The sequence below is a fragment of the Cyprinodon variegatus genome, unplaced genomic scaffold, assembly GCF_000732505.1.
Source record: "Cyprinodon variegatus isolate N-32 unplaced genomic scaffold, C_variegatus-1.0 Scaffold286, whole genome shotgun sequence".
NCBI lineage: Eukaryota > Metazoa > Chordata > Actinopteri > Cyprinodontiformes > Cyprinodontidae > Cyprinodon > Cyprinodon variegatus.
The window spans coordinates 421,334-446,345 of record NW_015150739.1 but is presented as its reverse complement, the minus strand read 5'-3'; the positions used below and the strand labels follow the sequence as shown (position 1 = coordinate 446,345).

At 36.1% G+C, this 25,012-nt stretch overlaps 1 protein-coding gene across 2 annotated transcripts; it reads right to left on the bottom strand.

Annotated features, from left to right (window-relative positions):
• Nucleotides 1-821: 821 nt before the first annotated feature.
• Nucleotides 822-24,251, bottom strand: LOC107090241. Of its 2 annotated transcripts, XM_015383513.1 has the most exons (7): nt 24,060-24,251; nt 22,598-22,727; nt 22,068-22,168; nt 19,577-19,725; nt 16,472-16,700; nt 16,059-16,279; nt 822-2,546 (listed from the first exon to the last, which is right to left on the bottom strand). In XM_015383513.1, the coding sequence occupies exons 2-7, from the start codon at nt 22,714-22,716 to the stop codon at nt 2,379-2,381; spliced, it is 987 nt and encodes a 328-aa protein (XP_015238999.1). In that variant the 5' UTR covers nt 22,717-22,727; nt 24,060-24,251; the 3' UTR covers nt 822-2,378. The 2 variants fall into 2 exon arrangements, with proteins under 2 accessions (XP_015238999.1, XP_015239000.1); XM_015383514.1 differs by lacking the exon at nt 22,598-22,727 and having other exon boundaries at nt 24,060-24,218.
• Between the last annotated feature and the right edge of the window lie 761 nt (nt 24,252-25,012).

Below are 25,012 nucleotides of genomic sequence, written 5' to 3'. Positions count from 1 at the left end.
GGTTAAGTGTTGTATCATGTTACATCCACAATTTTTAATCTTATATATTAGTGTTAATAGTTTTCCATGTTTATTCAATCATTTTTTAAAACCATATTTTGCTTCGCTCATAGCTTCAAGTCACCAGTTTTACACTGAGACTGACATTTTGGCTGTAAAACTATTTAATTGCATCCATCTCTAGATGATTTTTATTGTATACAGTCATTGGTCTTTTGCAGATTATTTCATTTATTATTCAAGGTTTGTCCTGTTTTGGCTCCATTCATTTCCAGTAACGTTTGCTTGAATCAGTCAACATCATGTTTCAATGTGGAGACAAAACTATAATTATTGCCCCATTTGATCAGAGTACCTCCTTTACATGGCTGGTGGAAAACTTTAAGCAAGACTTCTGATGACTTCTCTCGTTAGTCACTCTTGAATAAAGGTCACCTCATCTGTGGACCTCTGCTTACTCATCCAGAGAGACGGCTGGCCCCAAATTGTTTTGAGATCATGGAAGGTTGGGATATTATCTTAGACACAAGTAAATGATCTAAAGAAATTATCTAACTTTGACTTATTAAAGCTTTCAAAATATTTCATGGTTCATTTTTTCCACGTAGCCACTATGCCAACACTACTCCTATGTAAGTCCTACATCCAGCATTATATCTGAAGATGATCGGCTAAATGCGCTACTTTTTTGTTACATGAAAAGAGCCCAAAGGGAAATGAAGATTTTAAAACTCCAGTGCATCAGAGAGAAGCTAGGTGGCAGCCACATGGAGAAAAAGATTAGAGCAGACTGCCATTGCTAAATAACCAAAATCCTTTATTACACTACAAACTGAACATGTAAATTCCTTAAAAACACATAATACAGCGTAAACCAACCTGCATAACAAGATAATTACAACCCATGCATCCTGTGATTACTTTATCATGAAGGTATGTCAAATCTGAAGAGAAAGACTGAAAAGAACTCGTATTTAAAAAAGTATAATTCAATTAAAAGACATCATTCTTCAAGTGATCTTATTATTTTTTAATTGTTCACTATTTGAGCCATCTCTAAATATTTTTAACTTTTGCTTCTGGATTCTACTTGGGTTTATTTTTTGAATACAAGACATTCATCAAACTGCTTATTCAGAGCAATCACACTGATATCTCTTGAAAAAACAAAACACACAAAAAAAAAAAATACCACAATCTAACCACTTTATATTTTGCATGTACAGTTACACAGTGCATAATAAATTCAGTTAAAACTGAAGCATGTAAACAATGTGGTTATTGCAGGGTCCTATTGTATGTCTGATTATTCATCTTATGCCAAGAGGTTGGAGGATCTCTCAGCCATCACACTAATTTTTTAGCTCCATCCACAAACTCATTATTAGATTAAGGTTAGGCGCTAGGCTGAACTGGTCTGAAAAACTGAATTCCATCAAAGGGAACTTGAGTAATTTGGTGGCAAATTGTACAAATATATTAACAGGGTTGCCTAGTAATATTAATGGCTGGCTTCATCTTGGTTTTTATTCTCTCTCCATCTAGTCATTCTCCAAACAGCTGGTAACACCCTTGGTCACTTCTTTACTTTCTCTAGCAGCACATTAAAATAACTTTAACAATAGAAATGACATGAGGGAATATTTGAATATTTTTAAAGTAAGTATTTAAAATATTGTCTTGAATTTCAACACTTTCAACTGACCCAGACCTAGTCTAAACCAATGAAGACAAGTGGTTTTGCTTTCCAAACAGTCTCTCAGATAAAACACCGTATCCACATATAACGATGCTTCATGTAAAGATGCCAATTAAAGGGATTCCTAATTATACTGTTTCACCGAATTCCCTCCATATTTTAAAATCATTGCATCATTTTGCCCACTTCCACACCTCAATAACACAAAGTGAGCTTGTGCGCCTCTAACTATATATGAATCTCTCCTCAGCACATTAATACATCAAAAACATTTACAGTCTGTCAATAATGTCCTGTAAGCTCACTGAAACCCTTGTCAAGCCACACGCTGCCTGTTTTAACAGCTACGATTAGAGCATTAAACACTCGTGGCTCAGACTGATGTGACCCAGTCAGCAAGCATAATGATTAATTAACAACTCATGCAAAGTGGAGGCCGGCCCTGGAAATATAAAAGATGACAAAGTTAATCAGGCTAATTGTCAAAAGAATCTCATTAACATCAAGCTCAATTTTAGAATGAAGCAGGAAAAAAAGGCAAATGGGATTTTTTTTTTAACCACGTTCACACAAAGACAATCCAGTTAGATTCATTCATAAAAAAAACAAATGTTTTTTTGCATTTGCTCACGATTCATTCCGAATGCTTCCATTTTATTTCCTTTGTCTCTTCACTTTGTCATATGCTAAGTGTGATGCTGTGAATAATGCTTGCAGGGATTTGGGCATCTGCTTCCTCGCCGCTGACTCTGAAAATCACTAAGGTGTTGGAGGGAATGGTGGCGGTGGCGTTGAGGGATTTACCCAGCCAGCCATGAGCTCCTCGTTTGTACATTTTAACTGTTACCTGAAGAAAGCAGAAAAACAAACCTTTCTTTGAGAAAACAAAAGTTAACAAATAAAAAGAAAACATGATTTCTATGAGGATGGTCATGAAATGTGTTACAATGGGTACCCTTATGGTATTTTCAGCTACTGGCACTCAGTCTTCACATTCACAAACTAAACTTGCAAGAAAGAGCTTGATGACACTGTTCCTATTATTTCCTTTTGTTCCCCATCCCTAAAAATATTTTAATATTAATCTATTTTTCATTTTTTTTTTACAATAGGTTTAATATTTAGTATTGTTTAGCAACTCTCCAAAACAGGAAGTACAACAGAACAAACTGAAGTAAGGTAGATGGTTGGTGATTTAATTCAAAGTGATGAAATAGAAAGAAAATATCTTTTTGATTAAATTAAACTCTAATGGAATCAATCATTTAACAGCCGTCTTACAATCGGAATCATAAAAAAATGGGACTTGAACTAAAGTGGAAGTTTGGTGATTTGGTCAAATAAAACCAACAAACAATATCGTGAAGATGTGCAATAGGAACTGAAATTCAACTAGGGCTGCAACTAACGATTATTTTGCAAATGGATTAATCTGTCAACTTATTTTTTGATTAATCTATTAATAATCGAATAGAAAAAGATTCTTTAAAGAAGACTTTACAACATTAAACCAGGTAAAACTAAAACTTTTCCACTTGAGGAGTTTTGCAAAGAGCATATTGACAGGCAAATAAAAAAAAAAATCTTAAATGCAAAATATTTTAATTCTGTTTTTTTAAATCTTACTATAAGTAAGTGGATCACTCTATCAGCTAAGGCGTGTTTTAGAGTTTATACTCCAGTTAACGATTAATCAATTACTAAATTGGTTGACGATTATTTCAATAACCAATTAATCACAATTAATCTGACTGATTGTTTCAGCCTTAAATTCTACCCTAAAATTCGGACATTTTTAAAGTGCAAAATGCAACTGAATTCTGAGTTATAAATATTAAATATCATGGACTCTGTCAGCCAAACAAAAAGGTGTCACTGGTGATTTGCAGCAGGATAATGACTTGAAACATATGTTCTCTTTGCAAAGCCTAAATCCTTTAGAAATCCAGGGAATGGGTTGAAGCAAAAGAGAGCATAATACAGGAACTAGAAGTCTGGACTACCTTGCGAGACCATGAAGCATTGTCAAAAATCAATCTCTCTATACCCTACAATCTTTTTAAAAGATATAGGGGCTGAATGAGTGGCATCCTAATTGCAAAAGGGGGGATTTCTAAGAAGTATGAACAGCAGGAGTGGCAGCAATCAAATCACTGGTGATAGTGTTCAAAATATTTCTAAACACAACATTAAATTACTCAAACTATAGTTGGATTAAGCTTCTGTGCTAAAAGAGTCATTCATTTTACACATCTTTTCTAGAAATGTCACTGCATTTAACAATTTATACAGCTCATGTTTTAAATGCAAAAAGAATTACATCACAAGAATGAAACCTTGATGCTCATGTAGAACTATTAAACGGTAACCTCTCCCATCAGCTGGTTTAAACACAGAGCTTCTCAGTCTGAACAGAGATCCAAACAGAAGTCCGGAACAGAATAAATATTAAATTAACCTTGTTCTCGGTAGGAGCTTTAATTCCCTTCGCATCATGAATGGAGTCATCCCTCCCGTGATTTTCTGTAGGTTGTAGGGCATAATACGCTTTAACACTACATCAAAACTGCCTGTTATGTTTCAAGCCTGACAATGGAGGCTTTAACTAGATTTAGACATGCAGGTAATTGAACCACATCCATTTCAAAAAGAATGCCAAGCCGCATCTCTTGTTTGGCTGCATTTACCGGGGATAACAGAATATTACAGTGCCTTTTCACAGTTCCATTTTCTTTCACTTTAGCATTAGGCAATTTTTCAATTATTTTTTTCACTCTATGTACTTTCATCCCCAGCTCTCCATAATGTCTAGGCCTTTTAGTTAATGCTAGCGACAGTCAGAACCTAGTATATCGGCCCCCTTGTCCATTTTGCAGGTCATTGTGGAAGCCCAATGGGCCTTTTATTACGGCAACATCAAAAGGCAGATAAGCATTAGAGGTGGGGAAAATACCCTGCACTAGATATGTTCCCTCTTTCCTTTGTCTGCTATTGAAAGTGATCATTTTAATAGTGAAGAGGTTGCTGAGCTTCAGGGCTGATGGGAAGTGCGACACCCCTGACAGCCTATGAGCAAGTCGATAACACACCACAAGCACACAGCACAGCCTCAGCACCTGCACGCTCTTGCCGCTAACCTAATTATCCGCAACAAAGGCCACCACGATTTCACACACATATCCTTCCCCCATTTACTTGCTTATTAGTGTGCATTAAAAAAAATAGGGAGAAAGATGGAGAAAAAAGAAAAAAAGACTAAACAATTGTGTCTTCTATTGCAGCCTTGGCTGGATGCCACATGGCTTGTGTTACAATAGCAACAGGCCACTTCAGAGTCAGTGAGTGTCTATTAATTTGGGATGCATGAAAAAGTAGCTTTGTGACAGCTGGTGGCTTAGAGGTTTACAAACCAAGGCAAGAATGTTGGAGTAGAATTATTCTAACAAATTACAGCCAAGTGTAATCATCGCTAATCAGCAATTAACCAATTTAAGGCAAAGAAAGCTTGTTGCATCTATTCTCTGTGGCGCTGCAGCAGGTCAGACAATGTAAAATCTACATTTTCAACCTGAAAAAGAGAGGAAAGCAAATACATATATATTCAATTACCCAATCAGCTAATAATAATGATAAAAACAAGGACATCAAGCATAAGACAACAGGTAGGATTCCTGTTTGGTCCAGGTAAACTGTGTGCCAGATGTTTCTCCATTAAAAAGGGGTTAACAATTTTAAAAGCTTTGCTTTATGCTAAGATTCAAAATAGTTTATGGACAATAGACCTGTTTTATTATGGAAATTAATTTTGTTATATGGCTGACCAATTTCTCTATTTGTAAGTTTCCCGGCTGTATAGAATAAATACAATGTAAAAGCTGTTTAATTAAAAAATCAGAACAGGTGACATGTTCTGTTCCCAGTGCAGGAGCTCCCCAGCCTACATAACTGATGTACCAAAATAATGTTAATTAATCTTTGCAGAGCTTCTGTCTGCACCAGTAAAGCTTCACTCACCTCAGCATGCCAAATGCTTGAGGTTACTGAAATGGCACAGCACTGGATATAAAATAAATAAATAAAATCAGCTAATAATATCATAAGTCAGTCATTAAAATCCCCCCAAAATTGTTCTTTTTCAACAACAGCATTTTTTTACTAGACAAAACGTCTCAAAGATGGATTATAGTTTGTCACAGTTAGTTATAATCTTCAATAAGCCAGCATGACCATATCAATAACTAATTAAATTATATTTAAGTTTTCCTTGAACAAGGTGATAACTACTAATTTAAGCACAAACAGTGTGTTTGTGTGACTGTGACCAACAGCAGGGGCTGAAAGCTTACCTATTACTGTCTTCCCTGAGCAGCTACTCGTTTTTTTGTTTTTTTCTTCTCTCTCAGAGATCTTGGAGTCCTTTGAATGACATCACTCCTCGTGTTTCAGACAACCTCCTTCTTATTTACTATCTGCCAAAAGTCTTCACAAAACAAGGTTAATCTGCATATACTGATCCCACTGGTTTCTTATGTTTTACCTTTTATCGGGTGTAGTTTACATTATCAAAGCTTTCTTGGTGTAAATATGGTTTGATAACAAAAGTTCTATTTTTTGGGTTGTAAATCCTTTTGTTTATGAGGAAATGTGGTTTGATGATTGTGATTATTGAGAGGAACTGTGTAACTAGGTAAGGATGTGTCGTGGCCTGTGTGTATTGCCATTCACAAAGTTCAGATTCTTCATCTGATAAAGTCAAAGAATCCAAGCAGGGCATCAGTCAGAAGGGCCCGTTACCTGGAGGCCACGGGTGCACTGTTTCAGGTGAACTCTCAGTGAGCGTAACGCCACACCGGCTTCAGACGACGGGCTCTTTGTTCTGAGCCGTGTCTCACCAGATGCAAAAGGAGAGGCAACAGAGTGACACACCTCTGACAAGCCAAATCTCTTTGTCAAGGCCTCAAAATATCATGCAAAGGGACAGAAACTGTCTTGGAGATCGATATAATCCAAAGCAAACGCCTGAGTACTAATGTGATTGCCACCTTTTCAATCAAAGATTAACAGTAAATAAAACATTTTGCTTTCACAGCCAGACTAATATAGAGAGGATTTTGTTTCAAAAAGATTAGAGTCTGTAACGCCAGATATGTAATGTTTTGTAATTTGTAAATAACATTTTTGCATAACTTCAGTTCTTATAAATGTGTGCTCAAAAACAAATACAAATTATGAAATTATGAATACAAAATAAAAATACACACACAATTCTTATAGTTACAGATTCAAAAATGTTCCTAAATCTACAGACCATTAAATTCATTTACATTTCACTCTTTTAGAGAGCTTCCAGATTCGTTATTACATGATGCGTTTAAATGTTGGTGGAAAGCTTGGTCATCTGAGTTTTGCTTTTCCACTAAACTTATTTCACTTTATACTTGTGCTAAATTGGCAAAGACAATTTCCTTTGGAAAATGGGGTCATGGCACCACAGCCCCCCTTAGTTTTTTTTCCAACTAGGCAGCTGTACATATCTAAATATTGGGTTACAACAAATGGCGTTAGGTGGCTGGAAAAACAAGCAGATCACCATAGAATTATAAAAAGTAGATGTAGGCCTATGACTTGCACTGAGGGAATAAAAAAAAACACATGCAAAGCTGATCGGGGGGTATCAACTGGGTTTATTTTCTGTGAGAGATTGGAATTCAAATCTACTTCTAATTAAAAAGACTTTAATATTTACTAAAAGTACAATCAGTGTTATATTTTTTCACCAACCCCCACCCAAAAAAAAAATGGAGGTGGACTGAATAACCACTACACTGCATAGTCTCCACCACCTGCATTAAATATATATCATATAATAACTAAATTTAAGCCTGATCCTGATGTAGTTCATCCATTTAACTAAACTATGATTTGATAACAAGTGACTTCAATAATAATAATATCAATAATGATATTTATCTTAAGTCATAAATGTGCCCCCCCCCAAAAAAAAATAAAAAAATGCACATTTAATTCTGAATGGCTGTTTTCAAACAGACTGCCTCAGCTAACAGGAAGCCATTAGACTCTCTCCAATAACCATTTGCATCCAGTCACCCTGCTATGACTTTATTTCCATCCACATAAGTGCATTTTCTAAGAGGTTAAAATATGAATCCCCTCCTTTTCTGCTCAATGGGTCTGGTTGTCTGGCTGACTTGAGAGGGCCCAATCTATGACTGATTTAATTTGGTCTTTATGAACATCTCTAACAAAATTAGCCCCAGCGCACACACCGACTGTCCCCATCTGACTCCATTAACTCTCAAATCGGGTTTAAAGACCATATTGATGCCGACCGGTATTAAGGGTGATTATCAAAACAACAGACAATGGGCCAAAGTGTCTGTTAACTAGTTTATCTATAATTTCACATAACCGTAACAGATGGCAGGGCTGTCAATTAAATATTGTATCTACAGTCCACAGTGGCTGTTTGAACATGTAGTGTTCTGCCATTTACATTAAAAGTAAAAAACAATGCTCACAGGTGGTCAGGATAAATAAATTAGCCTCCAGATTTAACTTTTTCATTTAATGGCAAAGACAAAAATGCTTGTCTGAGAAAACCGTGACCTCAGCTGGTCTTTTCTTGCTGCAAGTAAGTTTTCTTTTCTTTTTTTCTTTTGCTGTAATTACAAAAAGAAAGAATAAAAACCCTCTAATGGCTCTACGCAGTCCACTTCACCACCTTTATTCACCTCAATTAACGAGAATGGCTTTTGAAGCTGTAATTAAGTGCCTCTGCTCCACTCAGTCCTCTTCATTATTTATGAATCCCTATTGATCATATCTAAGAGCCCTGTTCTCTGGGAGATCACTGTAATATCCGGGATCCACAAAACAAATAACTCAGCTCAGGGAGATAAAATTAAGATCTTAGACCATGACCAAGAAAAATTTCCAGTAAGAACCCCCCCATTTAGTACCAAATTTAAATAAAGCGGGGAATCTTTAGTGTAAAATATCCTGAATGAAGCCTTAGAATAAAACTGCGCCACAATTTTAATTGACTCTTCTTTGACTACTTAACAATGGATTTCTTTCAGGCGCATGGAAAGATAACAATTCTGGGGCTCTAATGTAACATCGAAAAAATATTTATGGCAGCATTTACATCTTTCTGGGGAGATACTATTGTTTTAGCTCATTATAGTTGTTCGATGCTATTAATACTTTTAGCATGATTGTAAAAGTTAAGCCAAAGTAAAAATGCATTTCATGTGATTATAAAAAGTAAGTGTTATAAGCTGAGGAGCTAATGTATACATTTTGTTGTTTCCCAAACAGGAATTGACATGAATCCGACAGATTATGTAAAGAAGAGCTAAAGATTAGGGGGAATAAAAGGTTTTCAAATCCTCAGAACATGCAAAAAGGTTCTAAACCATTATAAGAAGAGTTTGATTGCTGTAATGGCAACAAATATAGGCATTTGATTATTAAAAAAGGTATACATTTTTTTTTTTATCTAAATGAAAGTTATTTTTTCTTTTAAAAAACTGCTAAAAACAAGTTGTAATTACTTTTCTTTTTGAGAAATGAATGACTTATTTCCTACTGGTGTGAAAATTGTGAGCCCAACTTTATTTGATCATTGAATTACTTATTGGGTTATTTGAGAAAAGAACTGTTTCAAAAGGGTTTTGGCATTTTTAAAACCTGACTGTCTTTTAAACAGACTGTGTTTCCAATAATTAACAGTACTAAAACTAGCTTGGACTAAAAATTAGTGTTGCACCAAAACCGATACCAGTATCGAGCAGAGCTCCGATAATGCACTAAAATGGTGGTATCGGCGAGTACCAAAAAATAGGGCACCAATGCCATTTTGAGAGCCAAAAGTTTATTTAACTTTTGTCACCCATTCCAGGTAGGCAATAAAAATTTCTACCGGATTCACTTTGTATTAGTCTTTTTCCCGCTTCACTAAGGTACCGTAGGCAGCAGCTTGACAAACCCATGATGACAATTATTTTACATCCAAGTAGTATGCAGTTCTTCATATATACACAAACACATAAATTTCCAACAGATGGTATTGGTATGGTATCGGTATCTGCCAATACCGCACAGCCAGGCATTGGGTATCGGGGCCAAAAAAATGGCATCGGCGCAACACTACTAAAATGAAAACCTTGTTTAAACTTTTAATACTTAACTTTTTCCTAAATGTTACAGTTAAGATTTTCCTATTAATCTTTATTCATGTTACTTACAGCTGCTTACATGAAGCCACTCTTATACTAAGGTCTTTAGCCTTTTAATGATTTTCTGATAATTTGGACTGGAGGAAAAGTTTCAGACAATTTCACACTAAAGCTTGATTCAGATTATTTAAAATTACTTGGCTGAGCTTTAACTTGTTCAAAATATTTTGCCGTTTCTGGAGTAAATGAACGGCAGCTGTTCTTTTACAAAACTGAATCCTTGTAAATATTAATTGAGGCTTAAAACTGAATTAAATTCTCTGTGCGACTGGAGGGATGTTTTCCTTTAAATACATGTAAACAAACTCGCCTTTTAATAATGTATTTTTTTATTTTTATTTTAGATTTATTCTGGATTTAAAATTGATGTCTTTAACTTTATTTGAACAAATATATTTAAATCTAAAGGCAACTCAGTGAGATAAGTAGGAATGTGTAAAATATGAAGCAAAGCAGCTGATGTTTAAATTAACAAATGAGTGCTTGAGGAGCTCTCGTACATGACAGCTATATCACAGAGGACGACACATTTAGAGGAAACACATTGAGTCATATTTAAATTGACAGAGGCAGATGCTCTCCATGGGACTCTTCACTACTTCTCAGTACTCGAGTGAGGAAAAAAAAAAGATTTCTAACAAGTTTAATCACATGGTAGCTTTTATCATTACCTTCCCCTATATAAGTGCTCCACGTCTTTACTAGTTAATCACAGACACTTGTAAAACGGCAGTACACTTCTCTTGCACAAGTACGTTTTCCTCAGCAGCTTTACACACACACACACACACCCACACACACAATACATACACTATTGAGAAACTGATTTCCAATTCCAGTTTCTTTTTGAGTGGGATTCTGAAATTATAGAAATTTGAGCATACTGGTGCTTTTCAAAATAAAAAAATAATAATTTAAGTCTTGATAGCTGTTCAGCAAATTATACATAAAACTTTTAAGTAAAACTTTAAATAAATCAGAGAATAAAATAACTAAATATAATGATAAGGATGCCTGTTTTGAGCCATAGCCTGACGGTTTTTAATGGTACATTCACACCTGCAGAAGTCTCAGGTCTTCTGCAGATTCCAACCGGTTTTCTTCCAGAATGGTCTTGTATTTTCCATCTTCCCAGCAATTTGAACCATCTTTCCAGTCTCTACTGAAGAACAGGAGGCCCAAACAATGATGCTGCCCCAACCGTGTAAGACAGTGGGGATGGTGTGTTCAGGATGATGGGCTGTGTTGCTTTTACGCCAAACACAATGTTTGCCAAAAAGTTTGATTTTGGTTTTATCAGACCAGAGCACCTTCTTCTACATGTTTGCTTTGTCTCCCAGGTGGCTTGTGGGAAACTTTAAACAAGACTTTTTTATGGATATCTTTAAATTCTGCCATGGCTTGTTTTTTTTTTTTTTTTTTGTGTGTTTGTTGTGCAATAAAGAAGCGGCAACAAGATAGCACCCTCCACAAAGCATGATTTTGGTCTGCCTCAGGTACTGACTACTGCTACCATTATCCTGCCCTACCATCATCACTTGCTATCATGATCTCTCCATTCCTCCAAAAGAGGGAATTCCAACAATCAAATAATCACCTGCAGGAAGTAATTAAGTGTTGCTGCTTGTGTTACTTTCAACCTGTTTTGTAATAGACCAGGTACAGATGGTAAACCGAATTTGCTCTATTCAATTTGTTTTATTGCATAAGTGAAAAAACAGGTTGACTCTTTTAAAAAAAGTGTTAAAACATATCAGAAAAAGTAGTCATACTATTTCCAGTTTGTTGCATTTTGTCACAAAAGAAGGGAAAAACCATTTACTCTCCTATTTTCCAAGTTTCATGTTGGAATAAAACATTTCAAAATCTGCTTCTAAAGTCAGTATTCCAAGAGGAAAAGTTGGAGTTAAGGTTTTGGATCAAGCTAGACCTTACAATAAAATTATTGAATTTGTTAAATATGGCATTAAAGTACTATGGCTGCCATAGATTTGAAATGTAATGTAATAACTGCAACAGTAAAATGTTGTTTGCACTTTCAGCACTTTAAAATCCAACAAACTATTAGTGTACATTAAAAAATTAAAAGAATCAATAGCTTACATTCCTATGATTTTCCGAGCCTTAAATAGAGAGACATTGTTAATTCTTAGCTTATCTCATGGTATGTTGCTGGTGTCGCTTACTGACTCTGCTAAGATGTGTATTGGATCCACGGTCTAGCCACAGCCATAATGTAAGCTGGTCAGTCAGTCATTTTTTCTTGATTACTTTAACACAAAAAGTTGATCTAGGATGATTTTAAGTGAGAAAATACACCTAAAAACTTCCTGTTTTGCCAGAAAGCTTTTACATTTTAAGTTAACGTAGGTACTACTTAGAAACCATTTCAGTAGTTTAATGGAAATAATGGGGCAGTGATCAGAAGGAGATTTTACTTTTAGTTTTTACTTTTCCATGACGTAATTTAGCATTGTGTTAGCCATTGAAATATATACAATGCTACAAGGGCAAAGCTCACGAGTTGGATGCTGTCTGTCAGCTTGTTTTAAAGTCCTTTCATCATCCAATAAATTTGACTATTATTATAAAGTTAGGGTTAATGGTAGATTTACGCCTGTTTTGTCCTATTCACTTTAAATTTTAGCTCATTTGCTTTATTAACTGTCTAATTATTTGAGGTTTTACTTAGGCACACAACAAGGAGAATTCCAATGCTATAGACTAGTCCACCCTAGACTGAAAGATACAGAAACTATTCCTTTAATATTGTGAAAACCTTTGTAAAAATACAGCACTTTTTATTTTTTTTATTTCTTAAGATATATCGCTTAAATCTGATTTGTCCTTGCTTTGTGAACTCTATATTGTGACACAATTATTAAAATTCAACTAAAACAATGCATGTATACGCACCTTTATCAACAATTTGATCTCAACATAAAAGGCTGAATGTCCACAGTCATTGGCGATAAGATCTATTTAGGAAGCAGAATAGTCGGGCTTTGTAAATGACCTGCTCCGGGCCTTTTTACTGTTCGCCATCGTTCATTACCAACACAAAGCAGCTGATGTCCCCCTCCTCACGGCCTTTTCATTTGCCAAGCTCGACATGCACCACACTGTCCATTACAAGGCTGTGACACGTGCAGCCCGGGAGACAGCCAAACGGAGAGGAATGCAGGGTGGAGTTAAATTAACAAGCTGCAATTGTGTGGAACCTGTGGACCGTCTGGGAGACGAGATGTAGCTCCAGCAACCGAGATACGCTCATTTGTAGTCTTTATGTAAGCTGAGATGTTTACTGTGACTTTACAAGCCTTTGACAATGCCACATGCAATTAAATAAACCTTAAGAAGCTCCTTGTGAAGAAACTGTCAGAAATACCAGACTTTAAAAATACAAGAAAATAACCAAACAGCAGGTAATACAGAGAGGAGGAACAAAAATAAACCTGCACTTTAGATCTAGTCGTAAGCAGACTTTCACCTCCTACTCTCCCTCCTTAAGACACAGACACACACACTGTAATTACTCCTCTATCCATACAAATTGAATGAAGCCAGAACCGTGGTCTAAGAATATGGGCCGTAATTAATAAATTACAGTTACTCTACTCTATCATTCTCCACTTTGGAGCATAGACCTCCCATTCACCGCAGAGCAATTACCCCAGCTCACGGGTAAAACACGCGCGACCTGATGCTGCTTTTAACAGAGCAAACAGATGCAGGAGTAAAACCGTAAGGTCATACCACAGGTTTTTCAGCCTGTGTTTACAAGTAACAAATCAAAAGCATGCATTATTTCTGAGTCTTGAAAATATACCCAGGGGAGATATTAAGTTTCCCTGTAACCCCTCAAGCATCCCCCCTTTGCAGCTGCTGCAGGAGTAAAGTGGACGTCTTCCTGCAGACAGAGGACGACACGGGCTTCGAGCTGAAAACACCCTACGCACAATTGAATTCACATACTTCAGTTTTTATGATTAAAACTCATACAGTATGCAGCATATGTCAGGCTTCGTGACACTTTTGCAATTTAAAAAAAAATGTCTTTCAAAAACAATACATTTTCTTACACCGTGTGTGTCCCCTTTGGCTAGAAAGGAGACTGCTGGAGACTGTCTAATGACTGCTAGGTCGTGTATCAAATACACAGCAGCTGGAGGCAAATGGGGAGACTCTGGGTTTGGGTTTTAGATGTTGTGGGGGCTGGGTGCAAAGTGAAGCCCAGACTTGCACAGGAGGTCTAGGCTCAGTGTTTGGGTGCAGAGGGGTTATGATTCAATAATGGAAGGGGAGTACAGGTCATGGTGTTTAAGAAGTTATGTCAACATTCTCAACACATCAACTGACAAGTGAAAGTGATGTATGTGATGCAAATCATTTTTTGTGTGAGAGGAAAAAAATACTTTTTTTAGAAATTAAAACATAAATTAAACTCTGACTCGCTTACTGTAAACAAATGGTGATTTCATATGGTGTTCCTCAGGGGCCAGTGCTGGGACCAGTGTTATTTCTCTAATTATTAATACTTGTGAAGTTTCTAAACTGCGTCAGTCTTTAAAAAATACATCTATATATTATATATATATATATATTACCTCAGGAGGTACTATATATTCTGCTCTTTTTTTAATAGTTCCTTATCAGTCTTTCTGTTTTGAAGTGTGAGGAATCATTGTTATATCAACTAATGTAACTGAACATAAAGGTAAGAGAGATACAAAAACACCTTTTTAAGCAGGCTAAATGGTTATGACTTTGTGAAAAACAGATTCAGTCACTTATCATTGACTGTATGACTGCATTGACTATGTATAGTGACTGTACTAATATGACTGTATTAGTTAAAAGAGTAAATTACGAAACAGTTCTATTAATGAACTAAGATAAAGGGAAATATCAAAAAGGTTTTAATATATCCTCTAAAGTAATTATATCAATAATTGAAAACATAAGTAATATGAACCCGAGTGTGATATCTGAAAAATAAAACAAAAGAAAGTCCACAACTGTGTCTGACTTGTAAATGATTATTTAGTTTTTTTTGTGTGTATTTTTCTTTTAATTAGAAAAGGAATGATGCATAGTGCAATATTGAAGAATTTCTCTAAATTTTTAAATTTCTCTAAATTACACTAGTAATGTCCTGTTTAATAAATAGGTTGTTGCAGGCAGTAAACATTATTATTTACCACCCTAAAAAAACATGAAATACGAAAAATGACATTCAGTTATTTAGAATGTTGTCACTATTAAATTGACAAAAGTTGATACAATCCCATCCAGGCATGCAGTCATATATGATTATACAAGGTTATTTTGAGTCTATTTCTGATAAAACATGCTAAAATTAATTTAAGCATTTAGAGCCTGTTGGTACATTACTATTAATATCCAACAATAAATGATTTTTCTAATAAGGATCAGCATTCAAAATCTGAATTAAACTATGAAAATTTAAAACTCAAACCGTTACAAATCAGGTTCCACAGTAATATTACTTCTAAGGCTGCAAATGACCAAGTTACAATACTGGAAAATATGCTACCAGATTTGCTTCAATTAGGATTACTTTTATTTATAAAAGCACCTCATGGGATCATCACTATAGAGAGATAAAGTAATGCTGGCTTTGATTTAGTCTGGCTACTCATAAAATTATTAATATTGTCATCAATCAGTAATTCTACTCTAAATGTGTCTTTTTCTGTTATAGTGAGTGTAATGAGATAGCAAAGAGTTTTTTTCTAATATTTGATATTTTACTTCAAGGAGAAATCTTAAAAGAGTAGTTATTTTCTTTATAGCATATAAAGCCATCATTTTCAGTGTCGCTTATTAATATTATAATTTGCTTAAACTTTGAAATAAACATTAATTGTAACTCAAATTTGGTTAAATAACCTTTTTATCTGGTGTCATCTCCATCACTGATAGGGACATAATATTAGTTTTTTTTCACATCACAACAAGGCTGATGAGTTGTGAGCTGACAGGGTAATACTGCCCCCTGCTGGGTCAGGTCCAGCCTTACATTTGATGTCATTACATGGCATATGGACTTGTTAGTATCAGGTTAGTGTACTCACCTGAGGAACGTGACCCAGCAGAGCCCACAGTGATTCAGCAGAAAAGGTCTTGATTCTGGAGAACTCCAATGTTTCAGTATCCTGGCGGTCAAGAGCGATATACTGGCAGCCCAAGTAGTCTCCTTTCAGCTGCTCCCCACCATGCAGAAGCAACAGATCCCATGTTCCCATCTTCCTGAGGACTCCACGCACCGACTCTATCTGCCTGTATGACAGATGCCCTGCAGAGAGATAAAAAGCAACAACAAATAAAACTGGTTGTATATTGAAAATGTATTAAATGACTAGAGTTTGAAACCAAAATATATATATATATAAAAAAAAAAGGTTGTTTACTCGGTCAGCAAGTTTTCTAAAACTCATTATGGCATTAACTACACTCTGTGCCAAATTTCTAAGGCCTACCCATTTACCTGAAATCCAGGAAGGAGTCAAAGCATCAGATATCCAGCCCACATAACCTTCTTTGAAAGTTCTCAGGAACTCATCTATCTCTCCATAAGGAACCAGCTCCCTCCTCTTCCTCAACTCATCATCCAGCTTGCAGTCAGGCGACAGAAATATGACCCTGGGGAGGAAGAGACTGTTGCGTATTGGCACTCCACTCCTCTTCAAATGACTGCATAACTGGGCTGTTTTGCTCTAAAAGAGAGTAAAACATCAGGGAGAAGCAAATAAATATGCATCTGTATCATTATGCCATTAATTCAACATCATCATCATGACAAACTGGATGGTATGTTTACTTCTTTCATCATATAATCCTTTTATTGACGTGATATTTTGTTAAAAGACATCATCTTGTTCGTTCTAAAAATATTTTCTTGGTACCTTTAGCGTAATGGGAAATTTTAAACAATATAATGGAAAAAAATTAAAGATTAATCAAATTCCAGCCATCTCATTAAGACTCATCCTATTACCACAAACAATTTACTGTTGGTGCAGATAGACATAGAACAGGGAGAATATTCTGCAGCTTCTTCTACTCAAATACTTGCAATACAAATAGGTAAGGAAAGGGGCAAAAAAAAAGGACCCAAGTTGAATGGTAGAATACATAACAGCCCCACACAGGATGCCTATGTAAGTTTGATAGAGGAAGATCTCGCTAAGCAGTTTTATCCAGAGTGGCTTTCTAATGAGGATAAGACACTGCATTTAATATCAAATTGACAAGTAAAGAATGTTTTTCTTTGCAATACAAACAGCTTTTGCAATGACATACATGGTCAGTTAATATCAAGTTACAGATAATTCAATAAGGCCCAATTATGGTGTTGCATTCTGATCCAACTGCTTACAGCCTGGCTTAATTCAGAGTCAAATTTAGTTGATTATTTTCTACCTATTTGGTAAAAAGTTACTCATGCAAAGAAACCAATGTGATTGCACTATGTGACTGATTTAGAAGCGATAGTTTTGCTTTTTACCTAACGTGCTGATAATGGAGAGGAATAACCCTCATCTGATAGGTAAAAACCTCCAGCAGAGAAAAGGAATGAAAGAGCAAAAAAAAAAAAAAAAAGTAAAACAACCAAAATAAGAAAATCACAGAAGGTCTGAGCTGAGAGTCCTTTCAATTGGAAAGAACAGACTAAAAGGTAATGGAAGCTGTCAATAGATCTTTCTATTAAAGACATGCAGGTAAACACGGATAAACTGGCAAAGGCTGCTTTCTATGGAATAAAAAACAAAAATGGTCCACAGTGACATCCACAATGGTTTCGCTATGAAAGAGACATGGCTAAACATAGAGGTAAAAGATATTTTTCTATGGAATGAGGAGTACAAAAAGTTAACAGCACACAAAGTTTAGACAGTAGTTCAGAAAGGGCACAAAAGCACAAGAAATAAATATAAAAGCAAAAAATGAGAAGTGTTTTTCTTACACTAACATTAAAATAGAACATAAAGATCAGGCAATAGTCTTTTAAATGGCTCAAAGTAAGAAAGAGACACAGCTAAATAGAGAAGCACTGAACCAAGGGGGTTAACCACTATGGGAAGAAAAAAAAAATGACCATTACTTTTTGGTCCCCATTGCTCACATAACTCCAGTTCCTGACATGGTGCCTGCGCCATCTTTGTTAGCTCTTGCCCCCAAAACGAATCCCATAATGCTTTTTCAAGGAGAGCTCTTGCAAAGCATTCTGGGATATATCTGCTCATTTAGTGACCATGGATGCACACTACTTTTCAAGGTGCATTGTGGTAGATTTTGAATCCACTACTTTTTTCTTCCACTAGATATTTGGACACTCTTTTAAATGGTGTGACGTCTATTTAGTGCTAATATAGGTGTGAGGGCGGACATTTTGACACAGCCATAGTTTAGTCAATGGCCCCATCAAAAAAGGAGACACGGCTAAACAAAGAAGGACTTAGACAAAAAGTTGATGAGAGAGTACTTAAAAGGAGACACAGCTAAATATTGAGGTTGAAAAGAACAGCAAAACTGATGATAGACATACACTAGATCACCAAACGTATTGTGTCACACCAACAAATTAGTACATTTAAATGTTCAATAAAAGATGAGTTTTGGAAACTAAAAAATGTGTTGAATTGTAAAATGTCTGAATTAAAGCAGAGGCTGCAAACCCTGGTTTTCTCACCAGTGAACAAGTTTCTATCATGTGGGACAGTGACGCCATCAACAAACTGGACCATATAGATTAAGAATAAGAGAGAAAGTAAAGTGGATACACAAATAGTTTTGGCAATCGTGTAGTTCTGTCAATGAGCACAATGAGGGAAGAGACAATGAAAGGGAAATATAATCAGGTGTACTTTCTATGGAAAAAGAAATAAAAAAACAAAGGGTAGAACACCTAATAGAAGAGTGAATTTAAAAATATCTCATCTATGAAGCTGAGATAAAGTTGCTAAGTATAAAATGTATTCAGTCACAGAAAAACAATGCCAGGAGTTAGTAGACAATCAGGTATAACAACATCTTTAAGTACCGTAAAACTTGTAAAACGATTAATTTTAGGAACTAATTGATTTGAGCATCTATGCACATTGTTCCACATTGGAGGCTTTCAGGGAAAAATAAAAAAGGCTGGGAACCAGTGATCTTAAATCGAATGGAAGTGATGTAACCTCAGGTGTATCTGCAGACTGAAAAATTTAAACAGAACAGCTTGTTTGCCGTCTAATCAAGCTTCCCGTCATACTGAAGCATCTATAGAAATGGAAATGAGTGACTCCTAACAGAAAAAGGTCACAGCTGTGTTTAGGCACCTGCCTGCTTTCAACCCCCAGTCCCACCCCCTCAGTCTGTGAACGCAATTATAAGAGTGCCCACTTGTGAAGTTTAGGTAGCCCTGCTGCCGTGTTTGAAATTTCCATATAAATTGTTACAGTGACACAGAGTCTCTTAACCCGACAGCAGTTTGTATGAATTCAGTGATTTGGATAATTAATTGGACCTTGAGCTTAAGTAAGACACACAGTTAAGCTCTTCTATTATATTTTTGTTAGGCAACATTCTGCTAATTGAGTGTGTTTACCATGACAGCTTTGAGGGGATCATCAACCTGCTCAATGCGAGTATTAGTGAAGTTTTGGTATTCTTCTTTTACTTGCACATGCCAGTTTTTGTTGTGAGCATACACTGTCCCACTCCAGGGCTTTAGATCCATGCAGAATATCCCATGACCTAAAACAAAAAAAAGGAGATAAAAATACATAAATACCTACACATCTCTAAATTGTTTTTTTTTTTTTGTGGTTTGTTTGATTTTTTTTTTTCCCTTTTTTGAGTTCTTTAATGGCAGTAATTAGAAAGAAAAGTAGCACATAGAGGAAGACATCCAAGAAAGTAAACTAGAATAAGCATAATTTATCTGTGTAGTATAACTTGAATTCTACACAGAATCCATCTGGAAAGGCTCCTGTGGAAATTGTTCGCAAAAGGGAGGGACATTCGGTACAATTCTTCGAGTTGATGGGTAAATCACCAAGTGGCACCTGCCTACCGTGTCGAGTTTTTAGCTAATTGCAGCAGCAGTAGTAGGTCTGTCATATCATGTTCTTGATTTTTATTCACAACTAGCAAAGTTAACTGGTAAATGAAACTATTGCCAAATCCGTAGGGTGAAACGTGCAAACATCTTTCCCATCCAAATCAGCACAAATCATGTAGTAGCGTTGATGCAGCCCTGTTTGTTTTGCCTCAGCCTGGCGTTTCTGGTTGATGTCACTGCATTTCAATGGTTCGAAAAATATCTGTTGTGAATTCGCAGCAAAGGTTGTTCGCATTTCCAAATATATATACAACTTTTATGTGATCTCCTGTGTGACCTGTATTTACACAACTTAAAGGTATACAGGATGATCTTTTATTTCCGGGTGGATCATCTAAATAAGTGGTCCTCCTTATTGTCAATCATTCTGGTGATATGTTTATGTAAGGCCGACCTACATGCTCGTCCCCAGTTAGCTATCTTTTTCTGCATGTGCGCACTTTCTGACATATATCTGTGGTGAGCTATAGTTTCAGACAGTCATTGAAGTTCACATTTTTCATTGTGGTTTTTAAATATGGCCAGGGGTTGTGAAAGACCTCAGAAGAGGCAGCTATATCCCAGAATGCTTTGTACAGAGAGCTCTTCTCACAAAGCATTATGGGATTTGCTGTCACAGCGGCCCGCTGTCGCTACNCAGTGAAATCAGGACATTTCCTCACTTTCTAAAAAAAACCCGGGACGCCCGGGACAGGATGTGAAATACGGATATGTCCCGGGAAATACGGACGTTTGGTCACCCTATGTAAGGCCGACCTACATGCTCGTCCCCAGTTAGCTATCTTTTTCTGCACGTGCTCACTTTCTGACATATATCTGTGGTGAGCTATGGTTTCAGACAGTCATTGAAGTTCACATTTTTCATTGTGGTTTTTAAATATGGCCAGGGGTTGTAAGAAAAGTGTATAAGAAGAAATGAAAGACCTCAGAAGAGGCAGCTATATCCCAGAATGCTTTGTACGGAGAGCTCTTCTCACAAAGCATTATGGGATTTGCTGTCACAGCGGCCCGCTGTCGCTACCTGACAGTGGCGACTAATAACAAAGATAACACGGGCACCGCGCAGTGGAGGAGGAGCTACGTGACCAAAGGAGCAAAAAGTAGTGATCATCTGTCCAAACGGTCAGGTAACTGAGTTTGCTATAAAGGCCACTATAAAGTCCCCGCTCTATATAGTGATTGAGGTATTTAGGGGTTAGCAGAAATTCAGACACAGTAAGCTTGTATGAGCTATGAGAACAGTATCTTTTGTGCACTAGGAGAAATGGGGTCGTGCATGCTCTAGCACACGTTTAATAAGTGTTCCCTCTCGGGAGCGGGTACAGGGTTGTGCATGTGCATGTTTTTTTTTAAATTGGAGAGGGTGGTTCTTTTAATAAAATTTGTGAAAATCCCCCACAATACCTTTAAATGTCCCGCATGCGCATTAGAGGACACAATGATATCACAAGCAATCGTGCTCTGTGTTTACGGAAGTAAACATGGATGATAGAGCACATCTGTGCTAGAGCACATCTTGCAATCTTTAATTTCTTTGCCGACCTTAGCCAACGCATTAACAACACAATCTTTACAAGAAGGTTGAAAATAAAGACTGCTCTCCACATTGTCATCCGCCGTAATTGTTTTTCTTCTCACTTCTGCGTAGCAAAACACAGAATAGTGGCCTTTGTTGCGTTTTAATGGGGTACAGTTTGAATTAATTTTAAAAAGATCAGATAGGTATGGCATTCAGAACCACATAGCCAAGTGGCCTGGGTCACACTGTAAAAAAAATAAAATCTGATCTTTGTTGTTAAAACTTTCATGAAAAGATTACATCCAAGCAAAATATGGGCAAAAAAAAAAAAAAAGAAAATCAGATTTGGGTGAATTCAGGCTGCAGTGTGAACGTATGGCCTTCGTAGCTCAAAATAGGGTAAAGTTGGTATCAGCGGGTCAAAGGGGCAGAAATCCTGAATTAATGCTTTCAAACCTGTCAAGATAACCATGTTGATGTCGTCTTTGGCTGTTAGAAGCTGGTCGGAAACACGAAGATTGCAATACACATCTTCCTTCCTCAGTCCAGTGACTTTTCTGCAGAAGAGAAGCACAAAGGAATACAATTTGTCCCTTGTTTCAGGTCATTATTTCTTGCCTTATATACAGCAGAATAATAAGATGGCAATGTGAATCACCTTGTCCCAATACATTATGAGATTTTGCATTATTCTGCCCTCAGTTTTTGGGCACAAACATTGAAGTGTCTCTCAAGCTACAGGTTGTTACTGTGATGATGCAACTTTTGCTGCAAATAAGGCTTTAAATAACATGCACAAAGCTCTTGATTTATACAGTCATCTAATATAAGGAATTTCTAAAGACAATCTCAGAAAAGTGTGAAAGACCTCATTGGTATGTACAATTTATCTTAGTGATAAAGAGAATCATTTTAGTTTAAAACAAATCTTAGCAACAATTCATCTCACTTTCTAGGGTTAATTTTTCATAACACGGCATACTTACATGACATGTTGTAAAAAGTCAGGCTGGGTTGGAAGCTGCTTTAAAGTTTGTTTTTGAGTGCTTTCTGAAGTTTTATGGGGAAAATGGAAATGGGTGAGGAGGTTTCCAAACTGAAGCATTCTATTTATATCTAAAATAAAAAAAAATAAAAAGACTTGGTTAGATCACATGCTGTAAGAAAACATTAAATATATATGCTAATATATATATATATTTAGATGGCCTTGCAAAAGGGGTCCTACCTGTTTACCCTTATCTTGAGAAGTTACAACATTCCAACACAAACAAATGTTGGGGTTTTATGTGGTATACCAACACAAGCGAGAACATTATTGTGAAAGTGGAATTAAAAATTATTTATTTCAATTTAAAATACAAATCTAGAAAGTGTGAGGCGAATCTGAACTTAGCCTCTCTTAGTGAACAGTTAATATAACTATCTTTAAGTGCTATTTAAGGAAACCTATAGGGTTAATGGGGAGGTATGTCTCTAGCACCTTTGCTTTAAACTCAACTTTGATCAGACTTGCTGTATAGAAAGTGTGAACATCAGTTTACAGTTTTTGCAACATTTGACAGTCTTGGACCAATTTAACATTCTAAATGTCTTTGCTCTAAATATTAAATATTTGTCATGTAGTTTTGCCTCTAAGAAGGCAAAGTCAAGTCCCTGTTTAAAAAAAAAAAAAGTATCCAATTACCAACTTAATCTCAGTTGATCATGGTACCGTCTTCCATACATGCTGTAAAACATATTTTTCCCGTGCAACTCTCTGTCTTTGCAGCTCCTCCAGCCATCAACCTCTGGCTGTTACTCCTTTTGATTTTCAAAGCTTTTTTGCTAGTTAAGGTACACTTTTATAGTTTTGGATGTTTGCAGTTGTGACATGGTTTTCATTTTTATAAGATGAACTGAGGAGTGATGTTTTGGATACTGTTTTAGTACCTAAACCTGTTTAAACCCCCCACATTTCCCCAGCCTCTCTTTAGTGTGTGTGTTTTTTTGTTTTTTTCTAGTATGCTTATGTTCCTTGATGTTTTCCAACAAATCTCTGAGGCTTAAACATAAGAGCTAAATTCATATAGATTTGACAACAGATTCATGTCTCAAAACAATTCCCAGGAAATATTTGGGGGTAAAGTAGTATGAATACATAGAGACAGACCTTTTGAGAGTTTCATGTTAAATTATGGGGGGGAATAAAAAACCCTTTGCATTTAATTGCAGTTGTCATGACAGATTTAAACTTCGTTTTCATACTTTCAGCGAGATATTTACACAAAGAGGAGAGTTTATCTCAGGCAAATAACATTCACAGCTTAAGAAAAATTTTGCATAAAACGTTTTCAGCGGCGTTGACGGAAGTTGGATGTTTAAAATAAAATAAACAAACTAAGAAGAATAGAACAAAGAAGGCCTGGGTGTCTGACACAAGCTTCCTTGCAAGCAAACTGTACTCACTTTTTTGTTGTTGTTGCTCTTTTTAGTGTTTGTAAAGCTTCGGAAGAGGAAAGGTTTTCACTCTGTCATCTTTCAGGTCTCTGTGTTCAATCTATTTTCATCTAAATGCGAAGTAACTCTATCCAGGAAAACTGTTTCACAACTTCAGCGTCCCTCGCTCCCCTCCAGCTGGGGCCAAGCGTTGCTGGAAGAAGTAAACAACAGACCACGTGCGCCACCTGCAGCGTCACATTTCGCCCTAATAGACGTGACATCAGAGAGGACGTCAGTCAGTCCAGCACTGATGCATCCATTCAGAACATTTCTTTTCTACATTCTAAGAAATTTTTCTAATCTAATCAGAAAATGCTTGCAGTTATTTTGTGCAATGGGGTTATTTTAAATTCAGAAAGAGTTGCATGAGAAAACAAAACAAATGGTTTCATTAGTGAAAGCCATAAAGCCCATTTCAAATGATACAAACTTTAGCATGCATGATAAATAGTAAGGTAGAGCTATCTTTATTTAGATAAAAATAAAAAAATAAAATATTCATGATCAAAACAAGCAGAATTTCAGTTTTTTTAATGCTGTCATAAAACCTCCAGGAAATACCCCAAATTTAATGTTTTTCACTTTTCAAATAGCCATTAAAGGTGTCCAATCCAGCCAAAGGATCATGTTTTTTACTGTATAAAAAAAAACCAGAAAATGTTTATCATATAAATACAGCAACAATGAAACAAACCACATTCCCTGCAGATAAGTTATCCGCATAATCTGTATTTCAGAGATCTTAGACGCTCTTCTTGGAAAGAGTATTTAAATCTTTAGAGATTCTTTTAATACTTCAAGTTGATATTTCTCGAAAGCATTTGATGAAGTGGTACGAGAAGGATCAATGGTTTCCTTTTTTTTTTAGATACATCCCTTTAAGTATGGAGCTAATTGATCTTTATTATTAGGGGAACATG

Bases quoted from the DNA above. Each gene is read 5' to 3' on its own strand.
- LOC107090241 (XM_015383513.1), bottom strand. From the start codon at position 22,716: ATGCTTCAGTTTGGAAACCTCCTCACCCATTTCCATTTTCCCCATAAA. The intron at 22,169-22,597 runs GTAAGTATGCCG...TCTCTTCTGCAG, and splicing joins GACTTTTTACAACATGTCAT to AAAAGTCACTGGACTGAGGA. The intron at 16,280-16,471 runs GTAAATGGGTAG...ATCTCTCTGCAG, and splicing joins GACTCCTTCCTGGATTTCAG to GGCATCTGTCATACAGGCAG.